We start from the raw sequence: 16,618 nt of genomic DNA on the forward strand, positions 1-16,618 counted from the left end.
CTGGGTGGCAGGAATGAGCATTATGGTTATTTTTAGCATCCTCGAAGAACATGATCAGGTCAGGGTCATTACTGTAATGAGCTCTCATAAGATCATAATCGCCAGTGAAGTTTTAGCTGATTATTATTATTATTCAAATAATAATAGTTGGTTTACTCCTTGTTGTAAGTTTCATTTACATTTTGAGTTTTAATCGATTTGTCCTTATAATAAAAATAGCAGGTAAAAAAAAGTTTACATAAAAAAAAAATGTTTAAATCATTTTAGCCTAATAAAATAGATGTAAACCAAACTATTTGTTGTATCCTTTTCATTTGCACTTTAAAATCATCCAGCTTCATCATTATCATAGGTTATGAAAATCAAATCCGCTTGTACTAACTAGCTTCTTGTTTACATTAAACATTTTTATCTATTCTGCCTAATGATAATAATAACAGATTTAAAACAAACTATTTGTTGCAACTTTTTTAGTGCTTGCATTTTAAAATCTTTTAAAATCTATTCTGCCCAATAATAATAATAATAATAATAATAATAATAATAATAATAATAATAATAATAGTAGGTTTAAAACAAAATATTTGTTGTATTTTTGTTTACTTTTTAAAATGTTTTAATATATTAAGCCTAATAATAATTATATTAATAGATAAAAATAACAAAAAACAATAAATGTTTTTCTTACATTTTAAAATGTTTGAATATTCTAAATAATTGGTATGAAAAAAAAGAAAAGAAAAACCTGTTTGTTGTAACATTTTTCATTTAAATTTTTAATTCTGCCTTATGATAATGATACATTTAAAACAAACTGGTCTGGTAAACTTTTTTTGTTTAAGGCCCGTTCACATCAAGAATGATAACTATAAACTATAAAGTTAAAATGATAACTATAAAGATAACGATAAAGGCACAGAGAAACGATATCGTTGGAATCACTTTCAGAACTTTTTTCTTTTTCTGATGAACGATAAAAATATTGCTAACAAATCAGAATCAATCCTACTGTAATGAGCTCGAGAATTTAAAGCAGCAGACGCGCGTCCGCTTAGAATACACAAACAATATCGTTCGCTGGTGTGGACGCTAATATCGTTATCTATATAGTTAACGTTCTTTGTGTGAATTGACCTTTACAATTTAAAGTCTTTCAGTTCATTCTGCCTAACAACCACACAACAATAATAATAATAATAGCCTTAAAACATACTATTTGAGGTAACTTTTTTGTTTATACGTTCAAATTTTTAAATCGAATAATCAGTCAGTCAGTCACCTTTATTTATATAGCGCTTTTTACAATACAGATTGTGTGCAAGCAACTGTACAGCATCAATTAGGAAAAAAGTCTGGTCACTGGTCGTTCCCTACACTGTGCTTATTCATCTTTCATGTAATGTTACTGCAGGAAGGGTGGTTTTCAGGTCATAAATAGACTTCAGTGTGAATTATTTGGCCTGATGTCTGTGAGTAACGGAAGTATCTAGACAGCATTGACTGATAGTGATTTTCTAAATGACATTTCTAACTTTCATTGAAAAAGATGCTGAAATTTGAGGTGCAGTTCAGTCATATCAGATGATGCATTAGCAGCATGAACATGTTTCCAGGAGTTTCTTTAGACCGCTGTCACCACCTCCTTTATTAAACCCCATTTATAACTCATTTTAGTCCACATGGATACTACAGCAGTGCAAAACTTAATCAGCAACTAGTTTAGCATGTGACTGTATGTCCCTTTGGAAGCCCAGGTCACTCAAATGACCATGTGTGGGCAATAACTACCACCAGCCAGAGAGAATGAACTAAAGGGGGCTCAATCACTGCCTGCTGTGGTAGATCAAGAGGAATCGTCACTAATATGTTAACAGCCAACAAACACGCACCTGTTTAGACATCCAGAGTGAGCCTGATAAAGGGTGTGATGGCTATACAAGTATGATTATTTTAATGTTGTTTTGAGTTATGAGTGTGTGACCCCTCTGCTCTAAGTGGTCTCTTCCGCTCTGCCTCCATAGAAAACCAGATAGACGCTAAAGAGTGTGATATGTCAGATACTCTGAGCCCCAGCAAGGAGAAAAGCAGCGACGACACATCAGGTACGTGAAACACGGACACATTGGTTATGTATAAAAAAAATATATATATATATGACAAACGTAACTTTATATTTTATCTTGTATATTAATTACAACTTGTTCTGATTTATTTTTTAAACTTTATTTTTGACTTTCTCTGATTATTTTGTTCTTTCACTTTCATTTTTCTTTTTTTCCCCTTCATTTTCTTTTTCTTTTTTGTTCTTTGTCGTTTTCTTGTTTTTTGTTCTTTCTGTCCTTTTTTGTTTTGTTCTCCTTTTCATTTTTTCATGTTTTATTCTTTCTCTTATACCAGACGGACAGATGGATGAACAAGAACTGAACGAGTCCCAGAACAGGGTTTCTCTTCTGAAAGGTACTCCCTCCATTCTTTGGTGTGTTAGTTTTCTCTGTCTGAAGCGCCAGTGCTGATGTGGGTGTGTTTGTGTGATTTGGCTGGCCTGAGCAGTTAGTCACCCTCTTTATCTGCACTCATTAGTGCTCAGGGGACTGGCATGCGGCACAACTGTGCCGGGTGTGTTATTCCCCAATCTTTCTATATAAGGTCTGCATCTGCTGGAAGTGACAGCTGTGGGACCCAAAGGTGTTAGCGTGTTTCTCGAAGGCCGTCCTCCTGGCAGGTGTCTCAGCCTCATCCTGGTTTATCTCTCTCCCTCAGATCTTTCCTCTCGCCCCACTTTATGTTCCACTGGAGGAAAGTCTGGAATGTAAACCAATTACAGCCCAATTAGACACTGAGTGCTCTCACAATGTCACGTACAGCTTCCGCTCAGACGTCTGTGTGTCAGTCAGTCAGTCAGAGGAAAAGGGCTGTTGATTTTTGAACTGATACAGTGTATCACTTTTTAGTTTCTCCAGAATTCTAAATCTGTTCAGTGTTACATTTGAAAACTTTCAGAGTACATTTAAACTGACATTCCATATTATCCTCCAGCTATGGCAGTTACTTCTGCATAGCCAGGCAGAAAATGTCTAAATGACTAAATGTAAATGTCTTTTTTCTTATGTGAAGTTTGCTTTAAATGAAAGCCCTTTAACATATTGTCTCTTAGGAAAAAAAAAAAGTTTAAAACCATGTTTAAGCAGCAGTTACATTAATGAATGGTGGAGAAACAGACGATACAGTGACATGTGCTGAAAGGCCACTTATCTCTACTGATAGTTTGTTTTCTAGAAGTCATAGCGGCTCCTCTAGATTCGGTTCATCTCAGATATCGTCAGCTCAGTTGTGACTCATCCGCTCACGCTGAAAATATCGAGAGCATTCATCTATTTTCACCCTGCTGAGTCAAATCAGACAGAAGCACATTTGGCTCCCACACATGCATGGCTCATATAGGGTCATATAATCTAAAACAGGATTTTATATTAAAATATTATACAGCCATACTACATATTATACATAATGAATAATTAATTAAAAAGTCCAAAAAAAGCCATTTATTGAAAGTATACCATAAAAGCTGCTTATTCAAAAAATCAATATGTCAGTCATAAGCTCATTAACATATGACCGCCCCATCTTTACATATTTATTGCTTATTGAATATTCAGGAACTTAATCAACTCTAAGGGTCAATTGACTTGAAAAAATGGTTATTTGAAGTATAATTATTTGTGTTTTTGATGCAACACACCTTGAGTAAAACTAAGTGGACTTTTAAAGTGGGAGAGCTCTTGCTGAAGTAGAATATGGTGTTATTAAGCTCCTGCTGGGGAGATAAAAGCCCCTGATAGACTCTTTGTGTGCGTTAGTTTGAGATTGACCATGTGTGGCTCGAGTGTCATTTGACCTGGCTGGATTTACTGGTGAACTATATCTGTATCTGTCCTAAATGAGAGAGACGACACAGCAGAAACCTCTATTCTGAATTTCACCATTCAGTTGATCTTAATTCAGTCATCAGCTCTCGTGAAGGCAGTGAGCTCATGTCCTTTAACGGGACGTCAGATAAAGAGCGAAGCACCAGTTTCAGCACCTCATTGTTTGAGGGCAGTCTTGGGGAAGTTTGGGACATTAAGCTTTTCTCTCTACCTTATTTTTTTCTTCATGATTTAAACGGGGCCTGTTCTTCACTTGAGTAGCATGCATATTTTTCCAGCTAAAGATGAGGAGGAGAAATCTGGATAGATGATGGAAATCCCACTTTCTGATGCAGTAAAAAAAAAAAAACTAAGTTCATAAGTTGACCTTAGGTGTAGTGCATGCTAGGTCAAGTTGTTGAATGCCCAGTGTAAATGTATATAAAGTTACCTTTGGAAAATTATGGAGAATATTGATATTAGACATTAAGTGCATTAATTTTGTATAAATAGGATGCCAAGCTGAAACTAAGGGAAGTTAACTGCTTTTTCATCTCATTAAATAAGTGGTTCTCAATCGTTTTGACTCAAAGCCCCACCAATCTCCAAAATAGCCCCATTTGTGCATGCACTGTAATGAGAAAGTTACTTTTCCCCATTTTCTAAATATATAATTCATTAAACTAATACAATTAAAATAAATAATAATAATAATAAATCAGTTATAATGAAATCAAAATAGTTAATTTTATTATTTTAAAATTTCATAACATTTAAAGAACTGAATGTTCTTCTGGTTCAATACTGAATCTAAATGTTTTCTAAGTTTTTACAATTATTTTTAACACAGCCATTCTACCCAAATAGTATTTTCTGATCATAATATTTTAATTTTATATTTAATAATATTTTAGAGTTTGACATAAGAAAAAAATTTTGTTCTAGAAAGTTCCTAAATTTCATGACTCTTCAGGAACAAAATGTCTTAACTTTAAAATTCATTAATATTTCCAGGTTTTCCCAAAACCGTGAGGAACCTGGTTCTTAAATAAAAATGACAAGTTGAGGAAATAAGTTTATTTTATTATTAATAAGATACTATTATAGTTTTTTTTTTTTTTTTTTTTTTTACATTTTGTAATTTTTTTATTTATTTTTTTATTAAAAAAAATTAATTATTTAAATCCCATTTAGTTTTTTTTAGTTTTTTCGCTTTAGTTAACTGTTAACTTGATCCCCTTAAAATGTGTTTGGGCCCTGTAGTGGGTCATAGCCATATATGGTAAAATGCACCACTAGGAGGCGCTGTTGAATTGCTCTTTAACCTCTAGATTGCATCTACACCGAGGCGTCTGGCATGAGTTATTCAATTTCCTTAATGAAGAGTTATCTGAACACATGTAACCTTATATGGCTGTGATACACAATCTCAGCCATAAAATCCTTTTGAGACGCTCTTGATGAAATCCCTGAAGGAGGAGCAGAATGAGATTACACACCACTTCATGCACCCTCTCATTAAATAAATGGCAAAACTTCAGAAACACCACTAAAAAGACAAATTCGTTTCATCATTTCGCCTGAAAGCAACTCCCTCGCTTGCAGTAAACACCCTTCGTCTGACATCATGACTGATTACAAGCCCTTAAATTAGCACATGATTTCACCGACATCTGTAGGGTGTTCAGAGAGGGGGACGTTCATCAGTTTCTGGTCAGAGGAGGTTTCCCAAAAGCCTGTTGTTACAAGGCCACATGAGAGACCAACTGGATGCTCCTCAGAGAGACTGCAAATGTGTGTTTGCTCGGCATGAAGTCATATGAGGGAACGCAGGAGAGTGTCTAATGCCTCTTTTGCTCGGCCTGATGCAGGTCATCCCAAAGGCTCATTTGTAGATCTTCCTTTAGAGAAGTCTGAGTGTGTGCTGGACTTCATCTTTCATGAACTGATTCTGAGCAAGCATTTTGGTTTTGGATTACGGTAATCGTGTTTCAGTGCTTGGTGTTTCTGCCCATAGGGTCGAACAGAATGCGATTTGACCCTTTGTGATGGATTGGTCTCAATCACAGAGGCTCTGGTCTTTAGGGAGAAGCATTTCTAGCACAGAAATCTGATTGTATGTGTGTGCAGTTTGAGACCATGAAAACATGCGTTTATTAGGAACTGCAGCGTTTTTACATTTGCATTCCTAGAAATGCAATGTTTGTATAAACAAAATAAATAATAACTTAAATGCCACTAAATAGGAGTCATAATAACGGACGCTCTTAAATGTATCACAATGAATGTTTTGCTTTTCAAATGCATCTTTTCAGTTTCTTTAGGGTGTTTTATTCAGAGTAATTTCATCATTATAGTCTCATTTTTAAAGTATTACTAAAATAAAAAAAAATGCTTTAATACACATTTTTATTACAGTATTTAAATGCTCAAATAGTGAAATTCTGTATCTTTACAGGTTGAAATAAAAAAGTCTTTCAAAACTCACTTACTGTATCAAAAATAGTGGTGAAATTTTGCAGCTCTAAATGCACTGGCTTCCAAAAAAAAAAAAAAAAGTATTATTCCTAAACTAAATGTTTTTGTGTGTGTTTGTTAATAGAAATACACTATACTGTCTAATTATGTGGCATTAAAATTACTTCTATTTAAAATATCTTTTGATGTAAGATTTTATTGCAGTCTTTAAATGTTCAGATAGTAAAATTCTCAATTTAGTTTTTTTTTAAATTACTGTATCCTTAATGGTTTTGCATCACTGAATGCACTTAAATCTCAACCTTTTCCCAAATTAAACTCCAGTGCAAATTTAACCTGAACTAAATAGGTTTTAAAACATAATGGCTTCCTAAAGCTGCGTTTAGATGTAAAAAAAAAAATGAAGTATAAATGCTTGAGTCTCTAAGGACTAGAATCATTAAGAAAATTAATAGGATTTCGCAACAAGCTGCATGATTTAAAGCATAATTCATGTTCAGGCAGGATGAGTTATAAATGCAACATAAGGGGTGTGAGATTGTCAATTGATCTCTCTTGATGTCTTTATGACTTTGTGTCAGCCATGTTATTTCTTCATCCTCCCTCACTTCAGCGTCTGCTCTGTGTGTATCTGTAGAAATGGAGTCAGGAGACACTGAGCAGGTCATTCCTCACCTCCACCGAGAGCTGCAGGAGGCCCAGGAGCTCGCCAACACTGGCAAACAGAAATGCCTCGAGCTGCAAGGTACAGCAGGGTGCTAAACGCTCCTTTAAAAGGGATTCGTCATTAATAATCGAGGGTCATGATTGCACTGTGTGAATCGCTGAGCGTCTTGTTCTCATCAGCTCTTCTGGAGGAGGAGAGGAGAACCAACAGACAGCAGACGGAAGAATCTGCGAAACAGATCCGCTTCTTACAGAGTGAGTCATTTAACACTTAATCCTACTTTAATCTTCAGAACCACTTTAAAATCTAATCAGTATGGGCTGATGAAACGTTTATAGTCACGCACCCTAATCTTTTTTTTTTTTTTTTTTTTACATTAAGAATGAAATGCAGTTTTTTTTTTTTTTTTTTTTTTACAGAAAACAAAAAATAAATAAATTAAAATAATCAATGACATATAATGTATTTAATAACCAACCCTGGAATAAAATTGGAGTTATATATAAATATATTAATAAACATTTCAATTGCACTTTCATCTTAATTATTTAATTAAAAAATGTTTCTACTCCAATTCATTGTATGAAATTAATTTTTACCTAAACTGTGAAACCACAATCAACATTTTAATTTAGCTGAAAACCTAATTTATATATATTTAATTAATTAATAATCAACACTCAAATACAAATAAAGCCTGAATGTACTGTAAGTCGCTTTGGATAAAAGTGTAATGTAAATAAAAACTGTGTAGTATAGAAATTGCAGTTGTTTATATAAAATGTTTACTGTTTTATGGTTCTGCCCCAGTTTTTATTGAAATTATTTTATTTTACCTAAACACCAAATGTGAAATTAAAATTTTCAATTACATTTGTTTTAATATTCAACTTAAAAAAAAAAAAAAGAGTTGCATATAAACATGTATATTGCACTCGAGGCAGTTTTACATAAACATTTTAATTATATAATTATATTTCTGCTCCAAATCACAGTGTCTGTGATAAAAAGATTGTTTTCATGACTGACTGACTTACACACACATTAAATAATGAATATACAAGGTTAAGTTAAAATATAATGAATGTGTAATATAGTGCAGATATTCATGAAAATTATCCTCTCTAGCGTTATTTTTTTCTGACTTATGAATTCATGGAGATTAAATGTCTTTCCTGGGGTAAAAGTTGTTTTATTCGATTTTCCACAATTGAAACACTCTGAGAGATGAAATGAGAAATTACGTACAGTTTTATTCCGCATACCTTCTCATGTTCATTCATCTTTTTGTTTTTGCTATAACTAGTAGTAAAGAGGAAGAGATGATTGGTTCACATGCATCAGAACAACATTTATTGTTTGAATTTTGTTATAAAAATGGCAATTTGAATCCTCAGGCTTTTTTATTTTTTGCACATAAAAAGCTCAAACCCGTGATTAATTATTAGATTTCAGAAACACTATAAGTAATGTTTACTGAACTGAAGAGAACCCAGACTGAAAGATCTGTTCATCATAATGAAAAGTCAAAAAACAAACAAAGAGAAATCAATATTGTTGATCCAGGACTAACCATAGCAGAAATGCTAATTAAACATCACATCAGCTTTGGTCAATATTTTCTGTTGCCATGTTAGTTTTTTGATGCATTACCACCCATTAATTATGGCGAAATCACTGCAACTCTTCTTTGTCTTCAGCTCAACTGGCGAAGCTCCAGTCTGATATGGAGGATTTGCGTGAGCAGAGAGAGAACACTATCAGCATCACCCGAGAGGAGCTCTACAGCGCCCAGGAGGAGATCCTGGTTCTCCGGCACGCCGTGGAGACCGCCACCGCCGAGCGGGAACGAGAGATCGCCGCCCTGCAGGGAGACCTGAGCACAGTCACCGCCGAACTGGACAAATGGAGACAGACGGCAGCCAAGTATGAAGTGGAGATCAGCAACCTGCAGACCAGCTTCCAGCTCCAGAGCCAGCACCAGGAAAGAGCTAGCCAACTCCAAGGTACTCCATCGGTTTCTGGCTGAGCAGAATCACTGTTAAACCCATGCTTGGTTCAGCGGTCAGGCCAGCGTAGCTCTCCGTCATCAGCGAACCTGCTGCATCCCTCATGTGCAGTTTGGCTTGTAATGTTCCCTGGATGTCATAAATCAAGCTGACTTCAGAGGAACAATGGCTGAGATCATCCCTGATCTCTCTCTTTTCTAGCGCCTTTGATTCCTGTTTGGAAACATTCGTTTCCTCTCATTAGCATTGTTTAAGTTCAGTTTTTCTGGGTGACTGGCCATGAGAAGAACATTTAGTTAAATGAGTGAAAAAAAAGCATGCAGTACTTTAGAAAAAATTGGGGTCAGTGAGATTTTTATTCAGCAGAGATGCCCTAAATTGTTCAAAAGCTTCAGTAATTAAATTTCTAATTACTGTTTAACATAAATGCTGTTTTGTTTCCAAAAAATTTTGAAGCAATGTTGATAATAGTCAGAAATGTTTCTTTACCAGCAAATGGAGCAAGGATCATCTGACACAAGACTGGAGGAATGATGCTGAAAATTCAGCTGTGCATCACAGAAATAAATTACATTTGAAAATATATTCAAGTGGAAAACATCTATTTTAAATGTTAATATTTTTTCACTATTTTACCTCAAACTTTAACACACAATTTTGATGATATGATAGTGTAAGTTCAAAGATTGAAAAAAAAAATATATATATATATTTCTCCACAGTATTGACAGCCTCAACACACATGCATTACACTCTGCTATCAAAACAGTGTGATTTTTTTTTTTTTTTTATTATTCAAATTTCCTTTGTTCCTTTAAGCCTGCATTTCACAAGACTGATTTCTTCATATTGAGAAGGCACACATGTGGTATTAATTTCACCAGGGTCTTTCTCTCCAGGTCCTCTTTAATGTGTCGTCCAGAGTCACGGAAACAGTTTTATTATCGTCCATCCTGCTGGGTTTATTTATTATTTATTGGATCCTTGTTTTGTTTTTCACAGGAAAAATGTGCATAAAAGTGTTTTGACCGTGCTTCTGAGATCTTTTAAAACCATTTTAGGCTACACAGAATCTCAACCAGTAAAACTAAACATGACGGGATAAATTAATGCTAGTGATTTTTATTTAAAAATCCAATCTGAAACAAAAAAATCTGCTCACAGACAATCTGCAGCAAAAGACAGTATGTGTTCAATCAACCTGTGTTTTAACAATAACTATCAATATGATTTTGTTTTAATATTGTGTTGTTACCTTAAATCATATAGTTATATCTATAATAAATATTTAAATATAAATATATATATATATATATATATATATATATATATATATATATATATATATATATATATATATATATATATATATATATGCATGTACGTGTGTAAAAAAAAAAAAAAAACCTATACCGTATTTTCCAGACTATGCGTCGCACTTTTTTTGTCATAGTTTGGCTGGTCCTGCGATTTATAGTTAGGTGCGACTTATTTATCAAAATTAATTTGACGTGAACCAATAGAAATGAACTAAGAGACATGAACCAAGAGGAAACATTACTGTCTACAGCCTCCAGAGGGCGCTCTATGCTCCTCTAGTCTACACTGAAGACATAGAGCGCCCTCTCGTGGCTGTAGACGGTAATGTTTTCTCTTGGTTCTTGGTTCGAAATAAATGCGACTTGTAGTCCAGTGCGACTTATGAAAAATCCTAAGGAACTGACCAATGGTTACACTTAAAAGCATTTTGTATTGAAGTGTCTTTGGCTGTGAGTGGAGGGGAATCTGTTTTATAATGAGGTTTTCCTCTCTGTGTCTCTGTGTCAGGTGAATTGGAGAAGCTTCAGGCCGAATGCTCTGGTCTGCAGAATGAATGTGACGGTCTGCGGGCTGAGAAGACTACACTCAAGCAGAAACTCCACAGACTAGAGCAAGAGCTCGACAGGTGGGTGGGTCCTTTAGATCATTGCACACAGCAAACATGAGTCACTAGGTTTAAATGTGTTCGAGTACAATGTCTGATTCCACACCTGCTCTCTTAAATGAAGAATGTTTGAATCATCATATTACACAAGTGCATCTCTTTGTATTTACAAAAGACTTCTCCAATAATACTTTTTTAAACAACTGGTTACCATTGTAATATTTAAGTACCTTTGTCCTGAACTTAACCTCCACCCTTGGCAGTGTGTGCACGTCTCTGTACTGAAGTTATCATTTTATAAGTTACCGCTATGAGCTCATCTGCCCTAAAGCATCACATCATCATTAGGAATGTTCTACAGCATTCTTTTCCGTGACACAAATTCATTCCATTCTGAAAACTCCACAGGATGTAAAAAAAGGTAAATGCCTTTGACTTTATTTTTCCTGTCGTTGTTTCTCAGCTCCAGAGAGCGGAGCGTGACGTTGAGCAGCAGCCTAAACGCTCTGGAGAAATCCCAGGGTGACCTGGAAAACAAACTGGGCTCGATACAAGACCAGCACCTACAGGACGCTAGCAAACTGAAGATCCAGCTGGCTCGAGCTGAAAGCCACACCAGAGACCTGCAGAAGGAGGTACGAGCAGACCAAGACCTTTTATTGAAAACCATAAACACATTCAGCAAGGTTGCATTAAAATGATTGAATCCTGAAATACAAAAACATAAAACAGCAGAACTGATTTCATTATACAGTAGGAAATGAAAATGTTTCTTGTAGTAAATCACTATGTGAGAATGATTTCTGAAGATCATGTGACACTGAAGACTGGAGGAATGATGCTGAAAATACAGCGGAGCATCACAGGAATAAATTACAATATAAAATAGATTTTATACAGTTATAATATTTCACAATTTAACAGCTTTTTCTGTATTTTTAATCAAATAAATACTGCTTTGGTGAGCAGATGAGTCTACTTTAAATAAATAAATAAATAAATAAAAACCTCTCTGTTTCTCTCCAGTACGACGAGACTCAGAATCTGCTCTCAGATCTCCGGCAGCAGTATGAGCAGACGGAGCAGGAGAAACGCTCCATCAACGACGAGCTGGAGCAGTGCAAGGTCAACCTCAAGCTCCTGCAGGAGAAGGGCAGCAATGTGAGTCTCACAGCCAGCACACATCAGCACAAAACCTCAGCAAGCATGAAGATCTAACTCCAGTGAATTAGCTGTTGCCTACATTACACCAGTTAGTGTGATTGTCAACAACTAGTCATTTATCTTACTGTTTTACACAACTTTGGAAAAAAATATCTGGCATGATTTTGTGAGTCATTAGCAAATATTATTTGCGATTCAGCATTTGTAGGCATCATAGGTGCATTCAGATGTTCTGTAAGACCCTGAAAGCTATAGCTAAAATACACTAGCTTTCATTGGATATTGTTTTTTTTATGAGCTCATTAAGTTATATATTTATTAAACACTCAAAGACTTGAGATTTTTCATTTTCAGGTTCACCCAAGAGAAGAATATTTACTTTTTATTTTATTTTACTTTGTTTCTCTCTTTGTGCACTTTTAGTTTTTTCAAATGTGCTACACAAAACTGTAGTTCTCACCTTATTAATCCCACAGTTCCCTCATTACGATCCCTTCCGCTGCTAATTGCAGTCACAATCCCTTCATGTGTCGTTGATTTTAATTTAACACCGATATATTGTAGATAAATAGTTCTTTAATTCAATTTATTTGCTTTATTAAAGCCTTGAACCACTGTCCTGCTTCTGGATGTTTAAATCTGTTTGTGGTTCTGGGGCGCTTGATATTTGTGACCCTGGAGAACAAAAGCAGTCTTAAGTCGTCGGCTATTTTTGCAGCAGTGAAAAACATTGTATGTGTGTCAAAATTATCCATTTTTCTTTTATGCCAAAAATCATTAGGATATTCAGTAAAAATCATGTTCCATAGGATATATTTTGTACATTTCCAACCGTAAATATATCAAAACTTAATTTATGATTAGTATTGTGCATTGCTAAGAATTCATTTGGACGATTTCAAAAGTGATTTTTCTCAATATTTTTTTTTTTTACCCTCAGATTCCAGATTTTCATATAGTTGTATCTCTGCCAAATATTGCACGATCCTTACAAACCATACATCAATGAAAAAGATTTTATTCAGCTTTCAATTTTGAAAAATTGACACTTAAGACTGTTTTTTTTGTTTTGTTAGTTGATTTATCGATGCCCCCTCCCACCACACCCCTTTATTTGCCCGTTCTTGTTTGTATATGTGTGTATGTTTGTTGTAGTTGTTCGACTCCCCAGCCTGATTTCCGTTGAATAGTTTGAAGATTGATTTTTTTGTTTTATTTGTAATATCCCTTCCCTCCTCTAGCCATCCATATTGCAGCCTGTCCAAGCCATTTCCATCGGTCTGTTCCTGGCTTTGCTGTATTGGTGCTTCGGCCAGTTGTGGTAGAAAGGTACACACGCTCCTGTTGAGTCTGTTTGTGTCTCTCTGTATATATCATCACGTGTGTATATACGACCTGTGCATGGCAAACTCTCATCCGTCATCTCTGCACCCGCTTCGCACCAAAATCCCTTTTCGGTGCTTGGCAACATGTGGGAACTCCACCCAGAATCACCAACTACTAACCAAGCACATTAACTGTCTTGTCTTGCTTGGATCACTGTAATGGTCATATAAATCTCTGCATTTGTGGATTTTGGATGCTATTTTCTTTTTTTGTTCTGTTGTGGTTACGTTTTGCTTTTGCTATTCTTCAACTTAGGCATATTTCATCCAAAAGGAAACATCCTGTCATCATGTATTCCCCCTGATGTTGTTTCAAACCTGTATGACTTAGTATCATTCAGAGAACACTAAAGAAAAGATTTTGATGAATGTGCATGCTGCTCATTTCCATGCAATGAAGGAATAAACCGATGTTGCTTATTAATGCTTTTGCACATTAAGGCACATTTTGCCATCTGTGGCTCTGGTTCTTATTCATAAAGACTGCTTGTTCCCTATTTTTTGGATGAGATTTTAGTTTTTATACTTTTTGTTTACAGAAAGTATGGCCAGTGTAAATTTCATAAATCAGAGGAACAAAATTGCTTATTCCAGTTTTATTTTCAAAATTAAACCAATAAATAGAAAATCTCCAGTTTGTTTCAAAGCAAAAAAAAAGATTATTTTTGTTTTAATATTAATATAAATATCGTTTTTTTATTATTATAATGTATTATATTGAATAAATTTATATTAATGATTATTATTATTTTGTAAAATATTTAATCATCATTAAATACTTTATTTTACAGTACAACTCTTTCAGTAGTAATGTATTTATTTATATGATTTTTATATTTCAAAAGAAAACTTATATTTTTTTCATTATATATTAGATAAATATATATAAATTATTATTAGTATTACATTTTTTGGTCAGTGGAGAAAAACAGCATTAAAAATTCTGCTAAAATACTCCTTTTGTGTCCCACAGTAGAAAAAATTGAAAGTTATACAGGTTTGAAACAACACTCATTTTTGAACCGTTCCTTTAAATACAGCTTTTATTTCTGTGAGTTTGAAAAAAGATGTTTTTTCCCCCTTTTATTTGTTTTATAACTCCTGTGGGGTAACTGGCTCTCCCAGTTTTACTTAAATATCTGCTTTACCTATCTTCTCTCTCTTTCTATCCCTTTTTTCGTGTGTGTGTGTTTGGTATTTCTCTTGCAACTCTTTGTCTCTCACTATCTCCCAGGTCTCTCTCTCTGTCTCTTTAGCTCCAGTCTCCAGCGCTTCTGTCCTGGTTGCTCTGGTGCATCTTAAATAACCTTTATTAATTCCACTGCTGTTGTTTTTCTCATCCTCCTTGTTTCAGAGCGGTTGGATGCCCTGGATAACGGTGGTTGCAGCCGTGCTTGCAGTGACAGCAGTGGTGATTTATCCCAACTTGTCCAAGAGCTCCTCCTGAGAACCAATCAGAACACTCGTCTCTACCACCTAGCTCCGCCCTCTGTCCAATCCCAGTGTCAGCTTTAGCCAACACAGTCTAAACCTGAACGTAATACCTCGTTTGGACAATACAGTCCCAATGTCTGTGTAAAATGCAAATGTATATAGTATAGAAAAAAAAAAGAGGGAATAAAGTTGTGTAATGCATATTATAGAATAAATAATCTATCAGCATTTTTGTCACTCGGATGGGAATTTGAATTATTAAAATGGCCTAAACTAGGTCTACCGTTTTGTTTAGCAAGTTTTTGTTTCTTGGACTCTTCTTGTGGTTTGCCATGTCACTTGTGGTAATCCAGTTAGATGTACAAACCAAATCAGAATCTGAACTCTAGGGCACAGAGGGGCGAAGTGCCTATTTTAAATATTACTAGGACTAGTTCACATTGAAGTGCCACTCATGCAGCGCATCATCAATTCAAATGGAAAAAAAGTCAATTTCACATCGTCTGTGCTGTTATTGTGTTCAAGCCGACATGCTTCTAGCACAGTGATGTTGTTGTTGTTCTCTATGGCTGTTTCTATTGTACCTTGTGTAAGCAAATGTTCACGTCAGAGACACTACAAGTATCTAGGTGGTTTTCAAATTCGACGTTCTTGACATGTTAGGATTACGGTCAGTGTCAAACCGATAACGGAAAACGAAAACAAAAGTAGCTTCTTACCAACACACTGTCCTGCTGTTTGGATGAGATAGAGCACTTTCCATCGTTTCAGTACTAAAACTCCTACAGTACCTCCTGAAAAAGGCTCTGGGATTCTGCTGCCTTACCTGTAACATAAGTTAGTTCTTACTGAATGAAATTAGATGCAAAGGCTTTAAAATGAATGGGGTTAATGGGTGAAAGAGTCACAAATCAACTCTCGGGTGAGAGAGAGAATTATTTTAAGGGTGAACGGGAATGGGTTGTTAAAATGTGGATGTGCAAGTTGCTTTGAGACTCCAGGAAGATGAATTAACCAATGATGTGTTTGGTGTGTGGTTCACATTTGTCTGCTGTGCTGTAAATAAACAGTCGTGGAGCAAAAAAGCCCAACTCATCTGGTTCAACGTGTCGAGGATTTGTTTTTGCATCTTTTTTTGTTTTACTGGAAAGACACACTGCAACAAAAATCCATTGAACACTTCAACATGGATTTGACTATGAATGCAAAAAAGCAAAGCTTGTAGCACAGAAGGGATAGCTTTAAACAGATCTCTTGCATCGAAAGCATGATGTAATGTTTTATTTCTAAAATCCGTTTGGAACATCGTCCTTCACGTTGGAAGAATGCTCACAGGCCGTTTGTAAATATGTATGTATGAATGTTTGTGTGTAAATATGTTATAGTCACAAAATAAACATTGGATATAAATGATTTCGGTCACATCTAATTTGCTGCTGAAGCCAGTTTTTAGGATATGATGCCTTGGCCCTGTCTCTTCCTTTTAATTGAGATACCAGTTCTCCGATAGAGGTCATTTTTATTTAGTTTTATAGATGCATTTGTAGCTTTAATTTGTCTTGAACATGCAGTTTTCATTTTATTCGGAATGGAAGGTTTTTTATTTTTATTTTTTATTTGCAGAAATGAAATTCATTTGCAAATGAAATTTT

At 35.0% G+C, this 16,618-nt stretch overlaps 1 protein-coding gene across 6 annotated transcripts in view; it reads left to right on the top strand.

The window, feature by feature from the left end:
• LOC128022027 (sarcolemmal membrane-associated protein) overlaps positions 1–16,379 on the top strand; it is a 46,766-nt gene extending 30,387 nt beyond the window's left edge. For 4 of the 6 annotated variants that reach the window (XM_052609225.1, XM_052609229.1, XM_052609227.1 and 1 more), the window contains 9 exons: positions 2,022–2,102; positions 2,398–2,457; positions 7,021–7,128; positions 7,230–7,304; positions 8,751–9,056; positions 10,887–11,004; positions 11,447–11,618; positions 12,010–12,144; positions 14,887–16,379. In XM_052609225.1, coding sequence (XP_052465185.1) covers positions 2,022–2,102; positions 2,398–2,457; positions 7,021–7,128; positions 7,230–7,304; positions 8,751–9,056; positions 10,887–11,004; positions 11,447–11,618; positions 12,010–12,144; positions 14,887–14,979 — 1,148 coding nt within the window. In that variant the 3' untranslated portion in view covers positions 14,980–16,379. Of the gene's footprint in view, positions 1–2,021; positions 2,103–2,397; positions 2,458–7,020; positions 7,129–7,229; positions 7,305–8,750; positions 9,057–10,886; positions 11,005–11,446; positions 11,619–12,009; positions 12,145–13,388; positions 13,477–14,886 lie in introns of all 6 variants that reach the window. The other 2 variants (XM_052609226.1, XM_052609228.1) reach the window with 1 other exon arrangement.
• The last annotated feature ends 239 nt before the right edge of the window (positions 16,380–16,618 follow it).

Source organism: Carassius gibelio, chromosome A11 (assembly GCF_023724105.1).
Source record: "Carassius gibelio isolate Cgi1373 ecotype wild population from Czech Republic chromosome A11, carGib1.2-hapl.c, whole genome shotgun sequence".
NCBI classification, from domain to species: Eukaryota; Metazoa; Chordata; class Actinopteri; order Cypriniformes; family Cyprinidae; genus Carassius; species Carassius gibelio.